Raw genomic sequence first — 26,929 nt, 5'->3', positions numbered from 1 at the left:
TGATGAGGGTTCCAGAATAGCAAATGGCTTGTGCTGCACAACCTTTCTCAGCCATATTCTGGAACCTGTGGAAATGAGAAAGATTAGTGTTGGGAAGTGCTTCCCCCACAAAGCATGGGTTTCATCCTAGCACTCCCTTTCCTAGTTCTTGCCCAGATATCCAAAGGAAATAACTAGCAACTTTTTAGAATGTGATTCTCCTTTTCTGTTGTTGTTTTCTTGCTATTATTTATCTATGTTCTTTGTTGTTGTTTATTCATTCAGTCACTTCCGACTTTTCGTGACATCCTGCTACAGCTTATTTATCTATGATTTTGCAAGATCCTCATCCATCTACCAAGCAATCCACAGCAAACACAAGTGACATGATATGGATGCTTCCTGAACACTCAGAGGCATTAGATCCAGGAGTCATAATAAATAGGCTTTCAAACAGTAGATCTTGAATGTATCGAAAAGTCTTTTCAGTAGGAGATTCTATTTGGTGTCTTGGAAGATATTGGTGGTAAAGTTCCCTGCCCTCCACTCACACAATATAAATCCTCTATAGAATTTGCACAAATGAAAAGTATTTCTCCCTCCCCTCCCCACCCCCAATCTAATACAAGATTTTCAGCAGGGACAGAAATTAAGAAAGAGTGAAGGAGAGAACAAATGTAGAAAAGAGAGCAGGAAGAAAATGAATAGGAATGTCAGCAATCCAGCCTCATGAACTAATTATGCAAAATACGTTTCCTGAAGAAATGCATCCCCCAACTTAAAAAAGGTTCCTACCTTGGGTAAAGAACATAAGGGGCAGCCATTCTTCACTGAAATAATTTTTTTTCTATAGAAACTCACAACAAATGATTCTATTCCCCTGAAAATAACCAGGGTTTGTAACTACATATTTAATCTTCCAGTCACTGTCTTTATCATTACTGGGCATTTAACTCATAATTTCTTCCACAATAAAAATGATGAATGCGGTATTTTAGAAATAAGAAAGAGAATGAGCATTCAGGAGCTATAAGAAGTTATAAAAGTTTTATGCAACACCCATGCATATACCCAGCCACCCATACATCTGTCCCAGTTTTGAATTTTAATCTGTACAGAATTTCACAACAGTATCAATAATTATAACATCAATCATTATTAATTATTAATAACAATAAAAACCCCTACAATATGTGTAGAATAATTACATGAGTGTATTAAAAGCAATAATACGAGAGTAGAAAAATAGTTACACTTATACCTGGACAGCTGTGAAATTAATGGAGGATTGACTATCTGACTCACTAAAACTAATATTCATACCCATTACTGCTAATAAGATTGTCATCCAGATCTGTTTAATTTTTCAAACTGTAAATACAATTCACATTTACAATAAACCAAATCTGTATGTATACGTGTTTGTGTTTATATCCAACACAGAAAAATATGGAAAATTTTCTCAGACTTCTTTAAAAATGTAAGATACATCTTCTTAATATATAAAAGTAACATAGTCTCTTGTCCTCAGATATTTACATTATTTACTTACTCTAGAATAATTTTTGTCCTCTTTTTAGGATATGTCCATTGAACCTTAGAAGGGATTTGTTCTACTTTAAATCATTCCCCCATTTAAACTAATTATACTAGTTCTTCAAATACACAATTATAATAAAATTCAGCCAACACATTTCTGTTTACTTTTAAAGGAAACTAGATCCAACTGACATATTAAATTTAGAAAATATAGAAAACAAAGGATTTGAAATCCTACTTAAAAGATACAATCCCCCCAAATCCACTTGAACTGGTAATGGCATGAACAATCTATTGAAGATAATCTAACAGCAAAATCCACTGAATCATTACTATATGCATTTAAAACATGTACATAAACATAAAAAATATGATCAAACGGATCACCTGATTATATATCTATATTCTTTCCTATGGTTTGGTTATGCAGAAAAATTCTAGCAAGCCTATTAAACAATGTCTGACTGCTATGTTCTGAGTAAACATTTTATTCTTATATTACCATGCTTCCTAAAAATAATCTTTATGATCTGCTATTGTTTTTAGGATCCACAAAGAATCTAAATGTTAAACTGGGTTCAGAAGTATAAAGCAATTAATACATCTAATTGCATCATTTTTAATAAATGATTTTATTTATGTGAAGTAATAGATTTCTTTGCAACCTTTCTAGTTCTTTGCAAATCTTTCTAGTTTCCTGAAACAAAGCTTGAAAACTTGTCTTGAAAAGTTTGCCCAGGGTGGTTTCAAAGCGCTCTTACTGGAAAAAGCTATTCTTGGCACTCATTATCAGATCTATCTAAAGTTTATCTTTCTCAAACAAATGGGGAAAAAATGGTGAGAGGAAGATGACGAAATATGTTAAGATATTTTTGAAAATCTCAACAAGAGACTTCTGAAATATCAGAGGAATGAGAAAGCATACTAGAAGGGAAGAAAAAAAAAATTGGTCAAACATTCCTTATTTTTAATACAGATGTTCTGCTTTATTCATGACCACTACTAAACATTCTAGGTTCTTTCAAAGGGCCATATATCCAGTTATAACGATTCTACTAGGCACAGTGGAATATTCCAACAATTTAACTGCAATGTAAATTTAGGAGGACAAAGCAGGAATGGACCAGCAAATAAAAGAAGCACTATTCTCAATGGTGAGCAAAACTAATCTACCAGTCCTATTTTCTTCCATTATCTGCTAGTTCTAGGAAAGCAGAGTTAGGAAATCAAGGAACACCCTTCCTTTCTTAGAAAAATGTCCCAAATCTTTGCCCAAAATGACAAATGTAACATTGTCTACGTGATGTTGCATTCATGGTAAAGGAATTATTTTAACTTTTTTGATAATTCAATCAGCTGGCTTAGCATTTGAGAAACATTTACTGTTTTCTGAGGTTCACTGATTCATCTAATCAATCATATTCATGTTCATATAACTTTTGTTGCTTTTTTTGTGAATGTTCATATTTTTATGAGTTTGACTTGATACTTCACATGAATGCAGCCTATAGTGAAAAGTACTCTAGAAATATAAAATAAATATAGAAGTCAGATAAACATCCTAAAATTAAGTAATTGTCTAAATGTTATTCTTTTAAATTAAATGTTTACAGCAGTAGAATCAAGATAGACTAATTTCTAAATTATAGAAATTTACCAAATAAATTTATAATTTTTTATAAAGATAAGAAAATATATGACTTCACATATTTTCTGATACTGTCATTTTTTTCTACTATGTCTCATAACGTTATTGTTTGCCATGGGATTACAGTCAGAGAGCATTACTAGGTGGTACTTTCTTGAGCTGTAACTTTTATTTTCATCTATCTAAATTGAATTTCACAGGTTTCCACTGTGCAAACTGTCAAAGAACTTGTCCTAATGGCAGCTCCAAACAGTGTATACTAAGTCTCTCTCTTTTCTTCACAGTTCTCTCTCTTCTGGTTCACAAGCAACTTCCTACCAAAAGAGAATCTGCAGAAGAGGTTACATCCAAGTGATAACACTATGAAAACACATGAAGAGAAGCACAGGTGGTCACCTTGTAGATTTCCAACATGGAAGCCTTCGACCTCTCCGCCCAAGCAGCAGCTACAGCTCTATTGTAATGAGCTTTAGAAACCCTGGGAGCCACTTCAGCCTTAACTATGTACACCTCCCTAATACAGTTCTATAATCATCCAGCTAAGGAAATCTTCGAAGTTATCTGACCCCTCTTAAGACCTCCTAAGACTACAAACAATCTGTCAGAAGATCTGACATCTTTGATTTTTTTTTAAATAAACCCTAAGTGTTCTTCTTACATCCAATTTATGCAGCCATTGCTCTTTGTCATCACTTGGTCTAGAGAAAAATGATGAAGAAAACTGGTATAGCTAAAAACCAGACATTACTTTGGCAAAACTAAAATAAAAGATAAGGAATTTTTAAAAGAACATTTTAATTTTTAAATAAATTTTCAAATATTTTCAACATCAGACCTAAAGTCTTCATATAATAATCCAAACAAAGAACTAAACAATACAATTTTCTCCCTTCCCTTTCCTTCCCTTCCCAAAAGATCAGCCCAGTAGCACAATTTCTACATAGATCTAATTATCATCTACTTCTATTTTATTCAGTATTTAATTAACTCATTAAAAAATCCATTGTTTTACTACCTTTAATAAACATGCACAGAAATGTCATAGTATCATCAAGGTAACTACTACTGTACCACCATATTGTCTCTAGATTTCTCTGGAGATTAATAATTAAAGCTTATTATTTCCATTTTCCCATTTACCCTCTATCAGAATTTTGCTAGTCTATTCCCTTTCCCTATGAGCCGCTTATTCTAAAACCCGTTTTCAATTCATGTTTCTCTTTCTGAGTAATCAATGAGTTATCTATCAGATCATACACACACACACAGAGATGTATATATATAATTTTATTAAGGATTTTAATTACAATAGTAAAATCTAATACAAACTAAAAGAAAGAAAGATAGAAAGAGTAAAAGGTACAAAGGCAAAGAAAAAATGTAGAAAAAAGAAAGAAGAAAGAATATAGTAAATAAAGAGAAAAGAAATATTTAAAAAAATGACTTTCGACCTTCATCACAAGTATAAACAATTTTTGTAACTCTTCACCCCTTCTTAGTTTACAACCAATGATCTCTTCATCCCATATCCCATCTCTTACTTAGAGACTCTTTTCAGTGCTGGTGTCAGCAGAAATTCCATTAAGGCTTATCAAAAATAACAACATATCTTATTTTAACCTTGATCAAATAAACCAACTTTATATTCCTTCCTTTGACTTCTAACAATCTTTAGTCCATTCAAATAATCTTGTAGAATTTGATTTCTTTCCATTTTTTTTTTGTCCCTTCTCACAAGACTCTTCAAAGCTTTAACAAGCCTCTTTTGTAAATCTAATATAAAAAATTATCCAGGTCACTTTCTTGGTTTATTATCTGTATTTCCCTTTTGATTTCTGAAACATCAACCAGTTTCTTTTGTATGTCCAGTGAGACATCCTTTCCATGTCATTCTTGTACCCTGTCATTTGTAGATCCACTTTCAATGCCATCTCTGTCTTGTCAAATAAAACTTGTTCCTCATCTGCCATTTCTTCCATAACATCTTTTGCACTATCCATAGAAGAAAAAAATGCTATTGACATTGTTGGTACTAACTTCTGAATCCATTCTGTGGCATTTCATAAGTCCCAGTTAATTAGCTGTCAGTCAGGCTTGTGTATTTTTCTCCTTTAACTAAAATCTTTAGTTCCCTCTAGTGTCCAATTTTTAAAATTGCTTATCCTTATTGAGTCTTGCAAAAAGTAAAAAAAAATCAAAAAAAATATTTCCCCCATGGGAGGGATTTATTATGATTAATTCCAAAATTTTATTCCAAATTTATCTGTATCCTTAATCCATTTATAACTTTCTAGGATCAAAGTCTTACTTAGCTTTTCTGTTTGATTTTTTAAAAATTCTTAAGCTTATGATTAAAATTTTCTTTCATTAAGAATTGAAGGAAACTCACCCAGTGTTTGCCAACTTGTTGATCTAATAGCTTAAAAGTAGTTAACAAGCAATTTTCAAATATGATTAGAAAAGGAAGTTTGCAAACTCAGTGTCTGTTAAAAGGCTCCGACCTTAGTTGTGAGCAAGATGGCTACTCCCGTCAACTCCCAGTGCTCAAAACCCATCAAGGACTGCTGTCTTGAGGTCTCCTTGTGAGGAGCAATTGTTGGGAATGCATGTGGGTGATATCCTGTCCTCTCCTTGTCCAGAGAGGTTCTAAAGAGCTAGTCTACTCACTGGCTCTTCATTCTTTGCCATGGTCATTGGCTCTGCTTTTTGCGAAACCATCTTCAGTCCGCCATTTCTTCCTCCGGAAGTCCATATCGGATTATTTTTCACAGTGCAGCGCATGACATTTTATTTATTTATTTATTTATTTATTTATGCAATTTATATGACCATCTATCTCATACCAATGTTTCTGGGCAGCATAATTCTAGCAATCACAAAGGAAAATTAACTATCAAGAACAAAATATTTCAAAAGACTGTATCAGAAATATGTTGATGTGATAAGGCTGATAAGACTATGTTATTGTTCTGTTTCCCTTATTATATCTCTTGAAATTCTACCAATCAATTATTTTAAAGAAAACAATATATGGTAAATATAACCATACATTACCTTGAATGTTTTTGTTCTCAGAAAAACATGTTAATAGCAATCCTGAAGATAGTTCTTCAATATTTTCTTCCATCAACAAAAATGACTTTATAAGCTGGGAAAGGCACTTGAGCTGATGTAATGTTAAACACTGGTTCATTCCTTTTCTGGAATATTCCTCAGCAACTATAAATAAGGAGAAAGAAAACCAGATTCAGGTGTCACATTTATAATAACACTAAGTATAGTATATGTTATAATTATTTACTGATATTACTGAAAATTACAGACAGAATATATACACATTTCATGTACATATGAATAAAATAAATGTTCTTATATTTGTGAGAAATGTTCAAGATTCTCGTGTAGGAATGTCCAGAAAAGAGAGCGATTTCTCAGGTTCATGACAATAAAGTCCAACAAGGATATAGCTCATTCACAATACTTTTTAATGTTTATCTAAACATTTACCTAGAGATTATCTACAAGAGTAGCAGTATGTTAAAGATATCTGGTTAATTTTTTTATTTCAAAAATATAAGATATAATATATCTTATATAATCATCATCATCATCATCATCTGCAACCAGCAGGGACTATTGAAAGCTTAGGTGTGGACTGAAGCCAGTAGCGTCTTGTGTTAGAACACCTGATTGCATCAACTGAGATCCTTTCAGTAGTACTGATAATAATGGCAATCATTAGCCATTACTAAGCATCCCTGAAAAGTTGTTATGGAAATATATTCTGTAAGAATTCTGCCTTGAAAATAGTTTAGAAATTGCAAAATACAGTCTGCCAGGTTTTGGTCACAGTTGAATACAGTATGTTAGTATTTTTAAATCACTCTGTGTCCTGGACTCAGTAAGAACAGAGAAAATAATGCCAAAACCCATTTTAAATGCCAGAAATATTAACGGCATTTAACAGCATAACATAAAGCAGTTAAAATGAAAACTTCAAACAGAAACCTTTATTTTTGTGATGGCTTGCAAAACAAAAAGTAGGAAAGAAACACTTTTCTCCTTATTTCAGTGCGGTAACATCAATTTATTGTCTGGAATCTCTGCATATTTATTTTTTGGTCTTTATCCAGATTACTACCTATTTCCTGCCTCTTTGAAAATGATACTGTATATAGATTGATTCTCCTTCTGCTACATTTATATGAATCTGTTTCTTGATTCTTTCTTGATCCTATGACTTGACTGTTTCAGCCCACTTTTACTCTCCTTGTAATTGCAGTTCTGTATCTTGGTTACTTGTAAGCTATCAATGACATTATCTCAGTACTGAACATCTATGTATAATAAACACCTTCCTTTATATGAGCTCTCAGACTAGAGAGGTAAAGCTGTTATTATGTCATGTCTCAGACTGGAGGTTTTATGATCCCAACCCAACCTCCTAGGAGGAACTATTTCAGTACATATTCCTGTGGTTGTTACACATTCATTAACTGCCAGGAGGGATTGTGCTACTGGTTTCATCTTTATTGGGACTTATCAGGCACACACAACCATAATAGCTAATTAAAAGTTATGTAGTTCAAACTGCTCTACCCAGAACTGAACCCCTAGACCATCTATTCCCCTTCCTACCAACCTAAAAAGTCACTGTAGGTCATAAAGCTATATAGTACAAGAGCCTAGGAGTTTGATTGCTGGTAGAAAATGTGCCATTTTTAACAGTACTTTTTCATTTATTGTTTTTATTAGGACATCTTCTGACTTCCAATAATAAACATTTATTTTTATGTACTAGTGAATTTCATCATGCTTAATATCACCAATAAATAGGCATTAATTAATGTAAGAGGATAATGAAGAATTTACTAGAGGTAGATAGTTTTTCTCTTGTTCAAAAACAAAAAGCAATTTTCCAGAAGTGAACATTACTCAAGTCAGTATTAAAATTGGTGATTCAGTAGGGAAACCAGTGCTTTCATAAATATATTATATTCATACAATATTGTCTTATTGCAAGCAAAAGTATTTTCTTTCATTGTATGTTTATGTCAGATAGGTATATTATTGTCTATGGCTGCCTGCTATTGGCATGTTATTTGAATAATAGAGTTAATGTGTTTTAGCAAAGAAAAAGATAGCAAGTTAGATACAATTTGTAAATTAAAGGGTTCATTTGGTTTAGAGAAGAACTAAGATTCAGCCCCTGCTGGAGAAAGGAGAGAGGACATTTTTATCTTGTTTCAATTCCCTCTTCAGTCTTCACTTCAGAAAACAAGAGGCTGCAGAAGAATGGAGGTAATATTAAAAAATGGAAGCTATATGTCATATGCTCTTCTCCTCTTTGAGTCATGGAAATATCTGCAGACTCTTTGGGAAGAATTCCACCCATTTTATACAAGACAAGGCCAAAGAACTTCAGATATTTCTCCAGGCAAAAGAGCCATCCTCCTGCTCTCCTAGACTGGACTGAAAAAAATAGAAGAACCAGTTAACTTCACAATTATTGGAAGGTAGCTATAGCCCTCAAGATGCTATTTAACTAAAATTCATGAAAGCCACAGATTTGGGTCTCTGGCACAACATGTATTAACAGTTCATAAAATTAATGTCATCAAGTTACCATTTGTGATTGACAAAAAATTCCACCTTTAAAAGTGCAGTTGTTAAACCCAATTCAACAGTTGATGACTTTCAGAGAAATGTCTCTAATGTTTGCAATCATAGCAGCTGAGATAATGTTTTGCTAATAGTTTAAGCTGTATTTGGCTGTATGCTTGGACTTCAGATGGCAATACAGAGATTTTATATTTTGCTTGGCTTGTGTACTGATATATTCCGTGTTTGGCTCCACAGGCCATTCTGAACTTCCATTTCAATATCCCATTTTCTTCATCTGCTTTCAGAGATCCCTATTTTACTTTTTATCTTTTAACTCAGATCTGACTTGTTTTCCCCATATCATTTTTTATGTTTTACCTCCAACATACCAGTCCTTTTTGCAACTGTTTTATCTCCACCAGCCTTGCTTCATCTCTCCTGAATTTTTCTACCAACTCATTCTGCTTCAGTTAGTTCCTCACCTGGCTCACTTCATTCTGCCCAGCACTACCTTGCAAATGCACCAACGAAAGTGGCCAAGAAGCATCTAAAACTTTCTTCCTTTCAACAAATCCACAGCTGTGTTACCAACACTTGCCCACACTGGGGGATGCTCTTATTGCCAAATGTACCTGCAGTGGAACCACCAACACTTCCCTACCTCTACACACTTTTACAAAGATAACTGGAAATCAGTTGTCATACCGATTAGTATTAGCATATTAGTATATGTATAGTATAGTATCAGCCCCAGAAACTAATAAAGCCATTAGTCAAAGGTATATGAAGGCACTGTCACTAGATTGGATTGCATTTATTCATCACATTTGCCTGGCACCTTCACCAGTGTCTTATTGTATAGGAGTGGGTATGTTCCAGACTAGCAAGTCGTTTTGGATACCGTTTTTGTTGGCTTCTGGATGGCTTCTCCAAGGTCAATTCCATGGCTCCCTACACATTTACATTGCTCCTTCTGAAGAAGCTTCCTCGTTATTGGTCCATTTTGTAGGGAATAGTCAGGGATTGTCTCAATCCCAATTAGACGGAACTCATATCCTGCTCCTCGAGCTAAAAAGTGCTACCGCCTTCTGCCAGTCCAACTCTAGGACCCACTGAGAAAGAAGCTGCTGAATATAATACCTGTTTTCAGTTCTCTTTGCAGAGCAAGGTTGCTGAAGAACTTTCCAGATGAAGTCTTTCTGCAATGAGATTTCATCATCCTGCTCCAGGGCTAAAACAGATACTATTGTGGGGTAATAGAATCATTAGTGAAGGAGTGACCCTTTGAGAAACCTTTATTGTGTTATAAAGCTGTTTAACCCCATGAATAAATATTGGAAGAAAATTTGGGACTCATAACAGAGGAAATAACACTTATTTTTAATAGCTTTTATTAAATGTTGCCTAGTATTGTGGGATGTGTTAGGGAGAAATTGGGAGATTGGAGAATAGAATTTGGCTTGGGAACAAACATTACAGCAGTAACTGGCAGGGGAAATATGGTGAGAAGCTGTAACTTGGCCACTGTAACGAAAGGAGGGTATACCTGAGCCATTGACATTATCGATTCTAAACACCCGCTTCTGTCTAGCAGAGCACACTGAGCACCTCAGTTTACTGGTGAGCTGAGTGAATGAAGCAGATAGGTAGAGGATTGAACGCAAATGGAGGAAATCCTGGACTGAATCCTCTTTGAAGACCATCCTTTTCTTATTCCTTTGCAATGATTTTCTGTATTGTGTAATAACTCCTCCATCAAGATACTGGTGAAGGAAAGCTTGAAGAGCTGGAGACTTGCTGAAATCAATTTGCATAATTCTTTGCAGACTAAGTTGACCAGATTTGCCTTAATTTGGATTCTACTGCTGGGAAAGGTCACAGTAAAGTAACCTTATGTCTTGTCTGATTCATATGGATTCTTTTCAGTTTATACATCTCAGAATGTGGACAGTGTGCCTAGAGATGAAGGCCACCACTTGCTTTCTCAAACTTTATCCTCCCTAAACTATTAAATTGGCTAGGTTGAGATTGTCTAAGGGAGGTGATCAATGCCTCCTTGAGTTCAAGTTGTGTCCCTGAATGTTAAAGGAGGCAATTACAGGATCTTTATTGAGAAATCTCTTTCCTGACCTGGAAGATATTTTAACTGATCATTATTATGACTGAATTTAAATTTTGTTTTCAATTGAATTTTATTAATTTTATTGTGTTTACACTTCATATTTTTTATTGTTGAAGATATCTTCAGCGCTCAAATAAAGAGTTTCAGTTACAGAACAGTTCTCAGTTGATGAAGATTATTTGGGAGACTGTTTTCTCTAATGTAGAGAAAGGTATCAAGAAAACCCTTACTATACAATTATCAAAAAGACTCTTGCTTTGCAATTTAAGAAGTAACTTGATTTTCAAAATAAGAATTGCCATAAAGAAAATAAGTGAGGGGGGAAATCAAATTGCATATAAAGTAGTCTAACCCTAATTTGGATTCCATCCAAAGATTATCCATATATCATGCATAAATAATCATAATATTCAAAGTTTGAACCTCTGACAAAAAAAATTATGAACAATTAAATGGAACTAACTTTAATAAGTAAAATGGTAAAATATTTTCTCAGGATTTATAAATATGACTCCCAGTAAATATACATTTCAGTTTCTAAAACCTATAAATATAAATTTAATTTCTAAATTCTCTATTAACTTTATAGTGATGCTATAACTTGTATCTTGCATTCATCACTATTTGCATTTACTCATATCAAATAAAGCTAGGTTTATAATTATCCCCCATTTTTTCTGAAATACTGTATTCATTTTATATGTACCAATCATGTTCACCTATCATCCATTTTAAACTAAAAATATTGTTAATGAAAGAGTAGCTACAGGATTAAATTTATTTATTTTGTTATACACAAATGACTTCACTAGATTTAACAACCTATGTATTATTGCCTAATAGTCTTAGCTTAGGTAATTTAATATTTTGGAATAGTTTCTATAATACTGTTTCAAGCTAAACTGCTAGAAACAATGGTAGCAGACTTCCATTGTTGTTTATTCGTTTAGTAGCTTCCGACTCTTCGTGACTTCCATACGTGTTTTAATATAGCAGTTTAAAAATTCACATCATTATTAATCATTAGAATTTAGAAGCTAGTATTTTTATAAGATATTGGATTTTAAATAGCAGCTGGGTTTCATTCAAATCACAGAGTGATTGTACAGTACACCCATAAAACTACGAAGTGTTCTCAAGCAAATCCCTCTGACCTTGTTAATCTAATGCAAACATTGTTTGCAGATTGCATTTGTTATAAAATATGAAAAAGAAGACCCCCTAATAGTTATTGATCTCAGTATTTGTGGGCAGTGATTTAAGTGCTATTTACCAAACAGAACAGATGCAGACGCTGACGAAAAGGTAAACAATTGTTGCATAGCTTACTGCCAGATTCCAAACCAATATATTAAATGCCAAGTGAAGCACATTTCCCCGATGGATTGCACTTACTGCCACTTCATTTCCTACGTGCACTGTCTCTCTATTGCTGTGCCTGGCAGTAAGCTATTTTCAGTTCTTTTATGACCCCTGAGGCCTAGTACTACGTCACACAGCCATTAGTGAAGGGAATTGCATGTGTGTGACACGGTCTGAAACCAATTATTTGATATTTTCTTCAGGATGATGCCCAGGTCTGTTGGGAATGAGCAATCATGAAATAATTTACCTCCTGATTTAATTTTTTCCTTCACAAATTAGTTGTAGTCTGAGCTTGCTATACACAGCTGCCCATGACATATCTCTGTCTTATCAAGATTATACTTGAAATGATGAAAGAGAGTGGGGGATGAATAGAACAGACTGGGAGATTCTGCTTTAAACAGGCATTGACAAGTTTATCAGATATACTAATCATATGTACTCTCTGCTGATTGAAAGTGACAGAATCATAAAAAATGTCAGGGTGCTAGGAAAAACAACATAGATGTAAATCATTATCATAGTATTTAAGCTTTTAAAATAGTGGCCTGTTTTTCAGTTATTTTTAAAACTACTGAAACCTATTAATAGTAAAAATGTGTTTTAGAGGGTAAAAAAAAATACAGACTAAACTGAGCAGACAACTATTCTGAGCTATCCAGGTTGAGTTCCTCTCAAAATGAAAAACTGTATTATTTTACTACTAGTAATTCTAAGTAGGTAGTTATAATAGTTCTTTATTGCATGAAAAATATTTCAACCTCTGCAAAAAATTCAGAATATTCTGTGGCACATAGTTATTGCTATAAATTATGGAAAGACCCAAAATGAGATTATATAATCTCACTGAAAAGGATCTCTAGGAAAGCACTCACAAACCATGTTCCAACAGAGTGAAAGTATGGGATGGGATCCAAAAGGCAGTACAATTAGTTCCACATACACTAGAGAGCTCTAAGCATGTGTTTCTTGAATAGCAGCTGCCATGCCACATGGTAAATCAGTTTTGAAGCTCAGGGACTTCAAAAAGCATTTTCTTATGTAATATGGGCTTTATATTCAAAGAAAGTATACTCATAATCTCCCTGGGCATGCCTTTCTTTATGGGAAGAAATGTAAACTATCCCATCATTTAGAATGCTTCACTGTTATAAAGAGATCGTATTATAATTTAAAACAAAACATTTGACATAAAGCATCTGTGATACTGTGATACTATGGGGCAGTATCCATATAACTGGGATCCATAAAATCCAATTTTCTTAATGCTAAGATTGATTTGAAAGTTGGTTGCTGCTGTCACTAATAACAATATTGGATATACTGCAATCAATATCAACTTTTTAATACAAAACAAATTATAGGAAATACAATCATATATTTTATATTTGTCTAGTTTGACCCTTCTATGGGGAAGAGAAATAAATAATGGTGAAAATTACTTCCACGACTACTTTAGAAAACAATATGAAGAGGACAAGAATGTTAAACCTACAATGTATTATAAAATCATGCCATTCCTTAATAGATGAACAAAATTATTATGCTAAAAATGGAGGACATTTTTAAATATTTCAATTAAATCACTGACTAGAAGATGTTGATGAATATGGAAGGAAAGGCAAATACTTCATTTTTCCAGCAACAATGTCCTCCATTATTTCCAACAATATACAATGATATCTGACTATAAAAATTAAATTAACTAGAAATCCTAAAGCTGTAGCAAACCCTAGCTTCATTTGTGAGAGAACTTCAATAGCAAAATTTATATTTAATATTTACCACTTACAGGACAGGGTATATGAACTGTAAGCTAAATTCTGTACATGTAAAATCTATGCACATAAAAGGAAAATGACATTTCAAATTAAACAAAGAGATATATATTTGCCATTGCAGTTTGCTTCTCAAGTTAGTTTTCAAGCAATGCTTGCAGTAAAATATGTACTAAAATGTTTTTATTATATAAAAGCGCATTCAAATGTATACACTGGGTTAAGTTTTCAGAAAAACATGTGTATTTGTGAGAAGTGGCTCACAAAAACATTTAAGGAAAACAAAAAAATGTGACTATAGAAATGCATCTATTAGAAAAGTATGCAAAAATGTATCTGAATATTCAAACTTTTTTAATTTGCAAACTTCTGCTGAAATTGGGTAGAAGAAACTTAAGGTACAAAAAGTAAGAAACACAAACCAAAATACAGTAATTTGTTTAAACCTGCCCAGATATGTTTGTCAGGAATATGTTTAAAACAACCATATTTATTTTTAATTTATGAGACCAAACTAATATTATGAAAACATTCTAAACCCTGGTTATACTAGGATTCCAAATCTGTAGACAGGTATTTTTTATCCTAAAAACTGGCACATGGTAAACTTTATACTGCAATATAAAGAGAGACTCTTTGCATTTTAGTAATATTTCTAAATAGGCATATTCAACATAAATTCACAAATCCATGCCTGTCTGCCTTCCCTCAGTTCAGTTTTATGTAAAGTTCATAAAATCATTCATTTGTGTAAAAGTCCAGGTACATAGCAACATAACCAGCAAAATATATGGCCAGTGGAGGGGAACTGGGATTTGGGAATAAGAAATGGATTGAGTCCCTTATTAGCAAAAAAAAAAAATTTTTTTTTCCTACAGTAAAAGACAAACAGAAAATTCACGTCTAGGTCAGTATGACAAATAGGTAACTGAAGCTGGGAATTGATGCCTCAAACCCATTGTTTTAAAATTTAATTTGAACTATGAGAAAGTAATATTCAAATTTTAAACATCTTTCTCACAGATGCCAACAATGTGCACAATTTTTTAAATGAGCTATTTCTGAAAAAAAAAATCTAAAGCTAACCAAACTTTATATTACTGAAAGTATACACAATGCCACCCAGCTTAATAGTATCTCAGCAAGGAGCACTTAATTAAGTTCTGCTCAGGAGACAGCTGAAATGTGTTGAAAAGAGTCTAATAAAGAGGCATGTAACATTTTTTTTCTCAAACAATAGTGTAAGTGCCTTAGGAACCTCTTCAAGAGACCTTTTAGAAGTCCTTCTTCTTTCAACTCTCATAGGCATGTATGGTTTCCTTTACACACTACTGTATGTTTCTAAGAAAAAGTAACTTAATAATTCTCTCTCAACTTCTTTGTCACACTCTTTTTTATTAAAGAAAGTACTCTAATACATAAATCTCACATTGAATACAGACCGCTCAAGAGAAATCAGATTGAAGATTAAATCATTTTGATCTTTTATGCTTGGGAGGAGAATGCAATAATTAGGGGGCATGGTGAGTTACCTTTTTTTTCCCCTAACCATAGGAAGAACACCCAAGTGTGCAAAGGAGGCTTTGAGATGAAAATAGTGTTTTCTAACTGGAAATATTAGATAAAAATGACCAAATTCTGTTTTGTTTGCAGAATCTTCATAGCAAATTAAATTTTACATTTTAGCAAAATTATATTGGTCAATATACATGGAAGAAAATTATAATACAAATATTAAAACTGTAAACATAAGCCATCTATATATAACTTGTTCTTTTTTAATAAAATAAGCACATCCAAGAATAATGAAGTCCTAAATACAGTAATAAGATTCCCTTTTCATATAATGGCATTAATAAGTGATTTGAATAATAAGATATTCATGGTATCAGCCTCAAAATTCCTTTAGCAAAAATAGTTTGGTAACATTTTATCTTCAAAGCTGAAAAGAAGTAAGCATTTCAACATCATATGGACACAATGAAACTTTTTTCTGCAGCTCAAACAATTCTGTTCGTAAGAGTCTCTAAACTCTCCACTTCTCATTTTCAAAGCATATGTCAGTTTATAATGTGAGAAGGGAACCACCCTTCTCCCCTGATAACAGAAACCTTTCCATTGACATAATGAATGAATTGGACACTACCCTTAATTCTTTCCCAAATTTTAGAAGTCATATAATCAAGAAAATTATTTGTAATCTTTTTAGATTTTTATGACCTTGAAGTGTTTATTTCATTCTTTATTGCACCTATTTTTATACTGCTTCCTATGCAAATGCATCCCTATGCAGTTTAGAGAATATAAAATACAATACTAACAAAACAATATAAACCATAATGATTAAAAAGTTAAGGAAAGGGAAAACAGAACAACAGACCCACTCACCCAGCAGGCATACAGGGTGATTGTACAGGTTTTCAACAGACATCTAAAAGGTACAATAGGCACCTCAGCAATTTCAGAGGAAAAAGCATTCCAGAATTCAGGTGCTACTATGGAAAAGGACCACTTATACGTGACCACCAGGTGGCACTATGCATCTCTTGGCACATTCCCCTAATGATCTCAGTAATTTACCAGACTGCAGTGGAGAAGAGTCATACAGCCTGTCCAAGTTGTTTAGGCTTTATAAGAGTTTAACAACATATATTGTAAGCAAAACTGAACCTGGCTTGAGAGCTAATTAGCTGGTCCAGTTGTTTCAACGGAGGTGTGGCTTCTGCATACTTAAATGCCCAGTTGGCAACATAGGCACTACATTCTGCTTCATTTGCACCTTCTATACCAAGTGGAAGAGTAGTTCCACACAGAGGACATTATAGTAATCTAGTGTGAGCTAACAGTGCATGGACAATTGTAGCTGTCCCTGTCCAGGGAAGGGGATAGTGATAATATACACTCCTGGCCATTGAGATCACTTAGGCTTCCAGTGGCAGTTGTGGTTCTGGAAGCCCCCTCAAAATATGTAACTATTCTTTCTGAGAATGCAACAGCATTTAGAATCTGCAACCTACCCAACCGTATCTCCCATAACCCAGATAATTACCTGTCCACAAGGTCTTTGCCTTGTCAGGATTCATTTTCAGTTTACCGATCTTTAGTCATCCCATCACTATATTTAGACACTGGGTCTAAAAGAACATGGGTCAGGACATGTACAGCCTCTCTTGATTCAGGTGTTTTGGAAAAGTACAGCTGAGTATCAGCAACCTACTTAAGACACCTGGCTCCTAAACTTCCTTATGGTCACCCCTGGTGGCTTCATATAGATTTTAAATACTACTGGAATCATCACACAAAACGGTTGCCATAGTACAGTACCCAATATTACTCTCTGAAACTGTCCCTGCAAACAGGAGTGGAAGCACTGTAACACAGTGCCACTAACTATAGGGCAGGATACCACAGTCAATGGTAACAAAAGTCACTGAGAAATCAAACAGCAGATCATGTTTAAGGTCTATCCTACCTTTATAAGCCATTCATTATTTTCCTGAGTAAGTGTATTTTTTCAGGTAGTAGTATTAAAATACACTACAAAAAGCAAAAACAAAACATCAGTTAAACAACATGGACAAATCCAACCAAATACTGGTCCTGGCAAAATTCCACTTAAAATACATGAAGTTGGCAGATTCAGTGCAACAACTGTGATTTATCAACTATTCTTAGATGACATCCTATAAAATGCAAGAACAAAAACAGCAACCAAAACTTGCTGAGGAACCACCTGTCCCTGATTATATCAGCCCAGCCCATTAGATCCATCAGAGAGGGCATGCTGCAGATACAATCCTCAAGGGGCCTACATTTGGTGGGTCCCAGGCAGCAGGCCTTCTCTGCCATGGTGCCTGCCTTATGGAACATTATTCTTCCCCCCAAAAAAATATTTGGTTAGCTCTATCCCTTTTGACATGTCAGAAGTCCCTCAAGACCCAGTTATGCCACCAGGCCTGGGAGTCCCAGGGAACTGGAGATCTGTTGAGACGGCTCCGCTATTGAGGTGGATGTACTCATTTTCTCTCTTCCTGGGGTTTGTTTTGATTAATTTTTTAATGTTGATTTTTATCTTTTTAATGCTTGTTTTTATATATGTACTGTTTTTATCTGATTATTGCATTCTGCACAGAGTCAATTCCCATGAGATGGGCAGCTATATAAATTTGACAAATAAATAAATACATTTTACATGAGTAGTTTTCAAATCATAACATGTTAGCAAAGTTTTCTCTTCTTCAGCAATTAATTAGTTCTCTTTTGATACTTTTGTGTTAACAGTTAAAAGTAGGAGAACCAATTTAAGTTATGTTGAGAGGAGAAACAAAGTTTATCCTGAATAATAATTGCAATCTTTGGGGTAATTATCATCACAGTATCCTTGAGGGCTCCTCTATTTTGATTCCTAAATGTTATGTTTTCCCTTTCCTCTTTGTTCATCAGTTCACTCTGAATCAATCCCAAGATACAGTTCATTCATTATTCTAATGCTACTAAGCATAATATTTTGAGTATGCAAAAATAAGTTGGTGATTCAAATTATTGCTAGGTTTGGACAATTTTAAGTTCTCATTTTAACACCCTACTTTCATTTTCCCCTATATTCTTCTTGTCTGGTAACTTGAACCATAATGACAATGATACCATTATCATACATGCTTAATGGTTTTGTTAATTCTTTATTGTGAGTGATAGACAAGGGGAAAATAACTGATACTCTTCTGATTATTCTAGTATTATTTATGGAGAATTAGACCATAATGGGGTCTGTCTTTAGTTTATTGTATTTGAATGTATGTTTTGGCTGTCTCCCTAAATATAATGTTCAAATCAAGCCATCATGGATTGTAATTGTTATAAATCCTTGCTCATATGTAAGTATAGTTTATAAGAATATACCTTATGTCTGGCAGTACCCTCCCCATATTGCTTCAAAGAAGCAACTGAAGAATAACACACACACGCAAAAGCCTAGTCACTTAAAATCTCATACACACCCCATCACGCTGAGGAGACTGTAAAATTTTCTGCAATCCAATTATAATATAAACAAAGAGGATTATATTTGTCACTTATTTTTCTCAGTTATATAAATTCACAAACCAGTCCAAGAATTATTGCAACTTCGTATAATATTGATAAAAATTACTTATATAAAATACATTTGATTTTTTTTTATTTGTAACTTTTACTTTTTTAGAAAACAGAACCCATTTTTTCTTGTAAGGTTCCAGAAGCATCACTTGCTGATTTGTTTATCTCATACATTAGAATTATTACAGATAATATTCCCCAAGAGCTCATATGGAAAACTTTTTCATTTATATGGTAACAGTCCCAACTGAATGTTCATTTAAAGTAATATCCTCCCATCTAAAAATAGCTGATATGTTCTTTTTTCTTTATCTATGCATACACCTCAGCATACGGAGAGATGAAATTTAGAACCTCCCTTCCCTGTGCTCCAATCTGTCTCCCCTGCTAATCAGCAGGATGTGGGAGAACACATGATTGAAATGGAGAAAACAATACATTGCATTATCTACCCCATTTGGACTGTCAACCAACTAACCATTTATTTGGTAAGCTGCCAGATCCCAAATGTGCTGGGATAAGAAGATACTCAAGCAGCATTTCTACACATGCCATTTCCATTACACAATTGCGGTGACAGAGATTGGGATTTGAAACAGCAGGACAGGAGTAAAAACAGGAATCTGAGATAGACCATGTATGCAGCCCATGTTCTGTCCATACATATTCTCATATTGCACAATTAATAGTATGGTAAAAGTTTGCAATACTTTGGCAATTAAATAAGAAACGCTAATTACTTTAACAATACTGAGCAATGTCTCCAGGTTTCAGAAATAGATTTCTATTTTTATTTCAAGTGCACATTACTCTTTTCAATTTATGTATGCTCAAACAATAGGATGAATGTTGTAGTTTAAGATTAATATAATCCATATAAATAATTATATATTTTAATTTTAATTTTAATTAATATGTTACTTCAATCTGGATCTAATTAGTGGGTAAAAAAGAAAACAGCTCCAGGCTTCTCATTCACATAATGGCAATTAGAGAGTACAGAAATCAGACTTCTGTTGATCTATAGCTATGACATTTATGCAGACAGTAAATATACTGTACCTAAGAGGAAAGCGAACTCCCCACCTCCCACCAAACCTACCTTTAAAATGGGAAGGTTGCTTCTGTTTTGTTAATGAAGGCAAGCAAGGTTATCTTGCTCAATCTTCCTGGGGTTGGGGAGAACTGTAATCCTACATTCAGGACTGCTTTTCTTTAAGTATATATGGCAGTATATTATGTAAAACCTGACATTTATTATATTCCTGCACTTAAATATTTTGCTGAATCACAAATCACTTGTATCAGAAATTAAATGATAAAGAGAAAAGTATTAAAGAATATAAAGAAAATGCCACTAACCCCCAACATGAATCATTCCTCTGCTTTTCTTTGAGTTCTTGCTTGCCTTTACAGCACGTAATGCCTTTTCTTTAAATTGAAGCTCACAAAGCATGTCAAGAAGAATAGTAATTTCTTCAGTGAAGGTAGCCAAATAAGTTTCATTAATAAATTTCAGTGCTGAAGAAGAATCAGTTATTCCACTTAAAATACATAAATCTTCTTTTATCATTGCACAGAAGGCAGGAATTGAACTTTTATAATTATGAACAATCTTTTCAAAGTTAATTTCATCACTCTTATCCTGAACATATTTCTGCAAAAGACCACTAACCAATTTATTCTGCATTTTTTGATACTTGACTAGAACTTCAGATTCAGGATAAAGAAATAACAGTTGCTGCAGACACTGAGTTTTAAATTGCAGTTGATGTTGTAAAGTACCAGTTTTTGTTTCTTGATTACTTTGCAATTGATTTACTAAGAAGCGTCGAAGATGTAATCTTATATCATCCCAAATACAGTGAACATCTACTGCTGTATCATCTTCAACACCATGAATGGAACTTCTGGATATAAATTCAAAAGATGCTCCACTTGGAGTACAGGGAAATAAGACACCACACTGACTGGAGAGTTCAAGGAGAAACTGAAGAATTATTTCTTCTTGATTTTGTTCATTCTTCAGTAATCTTTGCTATGAAAGGATAAATGATAAACGTAACATGTAAGGTATTAAGTGATATGAATAACTATTTACAGTAAATAACATTTCTCTTCAAAATAAAGCTTCTTCATTACACCTTAAAATCTAGAAAATATTTTTCCTATTTATTTAATTTTTATCCTGCCTTTATTATTTTTATAAATAACTCAAGGCAGCGAACATACCTAATACTCCTTCCTCTTCCTATTTTCCCCACAACTACTACCCTGTGAGGTGAATTGGGCTGAGAGAGACTTGGCCGGCCCAAGGTCACCCAGCCAGCTTTCATGCCTAAGGCGGGACTAGATCTCACAGACTCCTGATTTCTAGCCCAGCACCTTAACCACTAGACCAAACTGGCTCTATATACATACATATATACATAGCTATATACATTTATATATCTGTGTGTGTGTATTTGTATATACAGTACATATATATACACACACAAATATATGCATATATATATATACATTTCATATATATATAAACATATACATTTCACACACACACACACAAACATTTCATTTTTCTTTTGCCAGTTCAAACAAGCATAAGTATGTATATTATATACATTACATATTAAGAACTTCTAGACTCTCTTTAATGGATATTTGTAATAAGAACAAATTCCCCTCATCTACCCAAATCAGCCCATCTGGCGTGTTCTTCTCACGAGAACTTTGGGTTGTACCCCACTTTCATCAGGTAAGGGGAATGGAGGCCAGGAGGCACTGTTTTTCAGTCACTGCTCTGGCTTTATGGAATATCCTCCCCTTGCAACTAAGACTCGTGCCATCCCTCATATGTTCTGAAAGCTGACTGATAGAACTTGTTCATATAGCATTGGGTGACTAGTTGTTACTGCGGACATTTTAATGAGCAGTATGTTTTACTGGATCACTGTAAGCTGCCATGAGTCTTTTTGATCTGGTTATATACAGATCAAATAAATAAATAATTAAATAAGAAAAAAACAGACTGAAAAATACCTAAGTGTCAAATTTTAAAAACTGTGAATAGATATATTAATGCATCAAAATATTTTGACACAGAATCCATACACTCTTCCACACAACCCAACTTTGTCCCACTAATGAAACAAAAGCTATGAGAAAGTTAACATTTCATGTTCAGAGTGTAATTGCCATGAAAGTTGGAAGAAAAATCTGAATTTACTATTTAAATTGTAATAAGTATTTTATACAACTAAAAGGTAATACTTTCTCATTTATTCTAATCACAGCATAGAAATTATTAGCAGACTGTAGTCATTTACATGTGCATGTATAAAAACAAAAATTCCAACTTATAAAAATAACTGTAACTCATAAGAGTTACAAAGAAACCTGAAAAAAATGAGCTGATCTACCCAATTTATTCTGTTAGCAAACAATAGTGGTCTTCTGACTATGCAAGCAAGAAGAAGAGATATTCTAGAAATCACAAATATGACTGACTATTATTTCCATGTTTAATAATAGTTTATAATATCTAAAGTAAAAACTTCTTAATTACTTGGTGTTCACTTGGATCATAAAACTATTAGTTCATGTACTGTAGCTAGCCATAAATTATTTAAAAATCTCCTAGACCTAAATAAAATACATCAAGGAAAATAACGTAATAGATGTTAACATGATCCAAACATTGCCATTGTTTAAATAACAACGTGGAACAGCATTAGTTATCACTGCTATTAAAATAATTCAATTTTATTTTATGTACTGTTGCTTTTTTAAAAAAATCATCCAGATTTCTGGAAAACATCTTATTCTAAAATAGCCAAAATAGTATAACACTAATATGTTACTATAGTATTACACTAATATTTACATGGACACATTCACATGCTTAGAACTGATCTTCTGAAATCAGTGGGACAACTGAACTGGCTCAGAGGTTCATGGACACCATGGGTCTGATCCAGGTTGTTGATGGCCCATCTCACACTAGAGGTAACCTGTTAAATCTGGTCTTTGTCTTGGGAAAGTGGTCACATAATTTGGGCAATATAATATCAATCCCTTGTCATGGACAGATCCATGGGGTTCTCTATGGCCACTCCCCATTGCAGGCAGTCAGGACTTATTTCATCAGTCCATCCCAAGCACCTGATGGACTTGGTAGGATTCCAGAAGGAATTTGGGATAGGTCCTAAAGCTCTGCTGCATGGCTTGACTGAGACCTTAGTTGCTGCTTGGAATGACTGAGTGAACGTGGCCTTGGATCAGATTGCACCCATGCAGAATCTTTGTGTACAGGTATGTGGATCCCAAAGGACCCCTTGGTGTATATTTTGGGAAATGTAACAGCACAAAAGACACCAGGAATATTGGTGGAGGAAGACAAAGGGCAATTCCAACCGGGACCAAGATAAGAACCTTTATTAGGGACTACCTTGTGGCAATAAGAATGGTGAAACCTACTTATTTCTCTGCTCTTATTATGTTTGCAAATAGCAGCCAACAGCCCTATTTCAGGTGACTCAGTCACACTTGGGTAGGAAGGAGTTGGGAGAGTCTCTGCAGGATTTCTGTGAGAATTATTCTCAGCATATGTCAATTGATTTTGGCTATTAGGCATTATGGAACTGGCTGAAGCTAAATTATTGGGGGAGAGTTTGAGCCCATTGGTCTTAAGGAAGTGGACAGGACTCTTCTAGCTTTGAGCCCTGCTGCCTGTGGTTTAAACCTATATCCCTCCTGGTTCATTAAGGCCCCCAGGGAGATGATATGTTGTTGGGTCCAGGCAGATGTGAATGCCTTCGTGTGGGAGCGGATGGTGCCTCCTCCTTTGAAGGAAGTGGTAATTTGATCTCTCCTCAAGAGGCCATTGCTGGATCCAACAGTTCTTGACAATTTTCATCCAGCCTCCAACCTTCTCTTTTTATGGAAGGTTGTTGAGAAAATGATAGGCTCACAGCTTGAGAGAAATGACTATCAGGACCCTTTTCAGTCCAGGCTCAGGCCAGGGATTAATGCAAAGATAGCATTGGTTACCTTGTGGATGACCTCTGGTGGGACAGGGACAGAGTGGTGTCTCTGTCCTGGCCCTTTTTAATCCCTTGATGGCTTTCAATACCATCAACTATGGTTTACTTCTGAACTATCTTAGAGGGTTGAGAATGAGGGATATTGTGCTTCATTGGTTCTCCTTCTTCCTCTGAGGTCAGTTCTAGTCAGTGTTGGTGAGGGCAAAGTCTAGCTATAGGTCCCTGATTTTGCAGGGAATCCCAGGCTCAACTCTGTTCCCCACTCCTATTTAACATCTACATGAAGCTGTTGAGTCAGGTCATCTGTCCACATGAGACTAAGTATCATCAGCATTATGTTCTTAACCAATTACAAATTTAATCTTATCTAAGAACAGATTAAAATATGGGCAGTCTGGATAAAAACAACTGATTGCATCAAGCAGAGTTGATCTGCTCTCAGAACATAAAGTACTGAACTGAAAAATCCACATGACTCCAAAATCTGTCCCTTAAGGTTGAAAATCTTGTAAACCAGACATTATTGTCCAAAATTCTACAGTATTTTGTGAAACACACAAAAATACTGCAATTTTCAAATTCAACTGTATTTTACACTAGCAAATAGCAATTAAATTTCAAAAGAAGGACAAGTGTAGGATGAAACTATTTTCTATCATAACATAAAATAGTAGGATTTTCACCAGTGTTTGGAGGAATTTGATTAGTTCTCTTTGAGGGGTTGAAGAAAGTTTGGCTGAACTGAAATCATAGTTATTTAGCCAATGAAGATAATTGGTTGTGTCCTGTAGCAAGTCATCAGAACAAGTTTCATTTAATTCCAGTTGTAGTTCCTTAAGACATTGATCTATGCTAAAACAAAAAGAAAAGCAAATATTTTCACTATTTTAGTGTATTTATTTTCTGCAGAACATCAACATTTATGTCATCCTATGATATTATCACTTAATTTGACATAAAACAAATGTCATCAGCTTATAACTTTCAAAACAGCTAGCTATATGTTTGTAAGCCAATCTGTCCCAACTTGGGCACCTTCTAGATATCTGGACTTCAAATCCCACAATTCAGCAAGGCCATTGGTTTGAGAAAACTGATGTAAGCAATGTTTGTGCATCCTAAGAGTATCATATGGAAATATTTGCACAGAAAGGTAGTATGGATTAAAACAGTGTCACCATATTACTACCTTACTCAGGGCTGATTTCATGCCAGGGGCTCAGAAAATGCAGTACCCATATTCCAAATAAACAAACGAAGTTAATTACCATGTTTGTATAAGACTACCTTATTGGGCTGTGACATCTGTGCTAATCTGTCATGCTTCAGAAACTACTCTGGCCTGAATCAAAGAGGCTATGTATGCACAGTTCTGCAGAGATAGCCAGGAGTAGCTTCTAAAGCAGCCATGGGAGCCTTGCAAAAATCTGGTTGTTCTAACAATTTGAAAAGAGATGCATCATTTGTGTTCCCACATGTTACAAAGAACCTTTCTGAAATGTTCTATAGAGCTCATAAATAAATAAGCAACACTTTAGTAGCTAGATTACATACTGATAGATGAATTATATAAATTACAATAATTAGAAACCACTCAGAGAACTCTTGTCACTGGGTATATACAATATCGAAAAAATAAAATAGCTTACCCTGAAGCATTTTTCTTTATTTTTTCATCAATGTCACCAAGTATCTGTTGAAATTCCAGATTCCCAGGAAATATGTTTAACAAACAATCCAAGTTCGAAGAATCAAGAGAAAAATCACCTCCCCACTCCATTTCTAAATTCCAAACAATAAAAATAGAAAATAAATAAAATGTCCACCTCCTTTTGATTGCTGATATGGATATAAAAACTATTGCAAAATTGCTAGCAAGTAAAAACATGAAAATACCTTCCTTAGGCTTCTCTTTCCCTCAGTGGTTTTGTTTGTTTGCTTGTTTTTGGCAGCGCTATTCTACCTGTCTACAAATAGGAAAAACAGGCTGCATACCTTTAACTCCCGGTTTTCTTTAGCAGTTATATGTGAATTCATACAACTAGGTTCTGCATCTCTGCAGATCCCCATTCAGAATCTTACAGAGCTGAGCTTTTGGGTAGAAGCATGTTTTTCTGATTATAGACCACAAAGAACATAAATGCAGCTGGTATTCTCATCAATCCCAACAAATGTAAAGCTCTTTTGGAGCTTGTCAAAGAAAAGGTACAGTACTTGGCAGAAAACATCTTCCATGTTTCTATGGCCACTTGGAGAACTACTAATATAAAAAAGTGACCAGTACTTTCATGGTTGCTATGATTCAGATATATTATTGTTTAACTGCATAACATATAAAAGTTTAACTGCCTGAAGAAGAGACAGGTACTTATGAGGAAGGAAAGCATGATCTTGTCAACTTCAGCATCAATTATATAGAAGTTGCCATTTATAAGACATAAGCCTTATATGACATAAGACAGACAGGATATGGCAGACCAAATGACAAATGGCACTGAATGTTGGGCTATTAGCAATTCCCATATAAATATTTAATAAACCTCATCCCTTGGGACTGAATATTTAACCATAAAGAACATATATATGTCTAAAGAATGTACATTGTAATTTGAATTAAACTGAGAAGCAGATGATAATGGAAAGCAAAGGAGGAAAACATATAATACCAAACTTCTATCAATGTTCAGTACAAGAGGCAATGAATAGGTGTGGTAGGAAAAAAACCCACTAATGTCTGAGAGCTGTTGATTGTATAAAC

General features: G+C 34.2%; 1 protein-coding gene across 1 annotated transcript in view; it reads right to left on the bottom strand.

Moving 5' to 3' along the window:
* The window catches only part of KIAA0825 (KIAA0825 ortholog), a 220,648-nt gene extending 194,630 nt beyond the window's left edge, over positions 1-26,018 (bottom strand). Inside the window, exons 1-4 of the mRNA XM_063295424.1 lie at positions 25,821-26,018; positions 24,855-25,023; positions 20,492-21,167; positions 6,221-6,385 (exon numbers count right to left, since the gene is read on the bottom strand). Coding sequence (XP_063151494.1) covers positions 6,221-6,385; positions 20,492-21,167; positions 24,855-25,023; positions 25,821-25,951 — 1,141 coding nt within the window. The 5' untranslated portion in view covers positions 25,952-26,018. The remainder of the gene's footprint in view (positions 1-6,220; positions 6,386-20,491; positions 21,168-24,854; positions 25,024-25,820) is intronic.
* Between the last annotated feature and the right edge of the window lie 911 nt (positions 26,019-26,929).

This window comes from Candoia aspera, chromosome 2 (genome assembly GCF_035149785.1).
Source record: "Candoia aspera isolate rCanAsp1 chromosome 2, rCanAsp1.hap2, whole genome shotgun sequence".
Lineage (NCBI taxonomy): Eukaryota > Metazoa > Chordata > Lepidosauria > Squamata > Boidae > Candoia > Candoia aspera.
The sequence above is the reverse complement of the archived record's forward strand: the minus strand, read 5'-3'. Positions and strand labels throughout refer to the sequence as shown.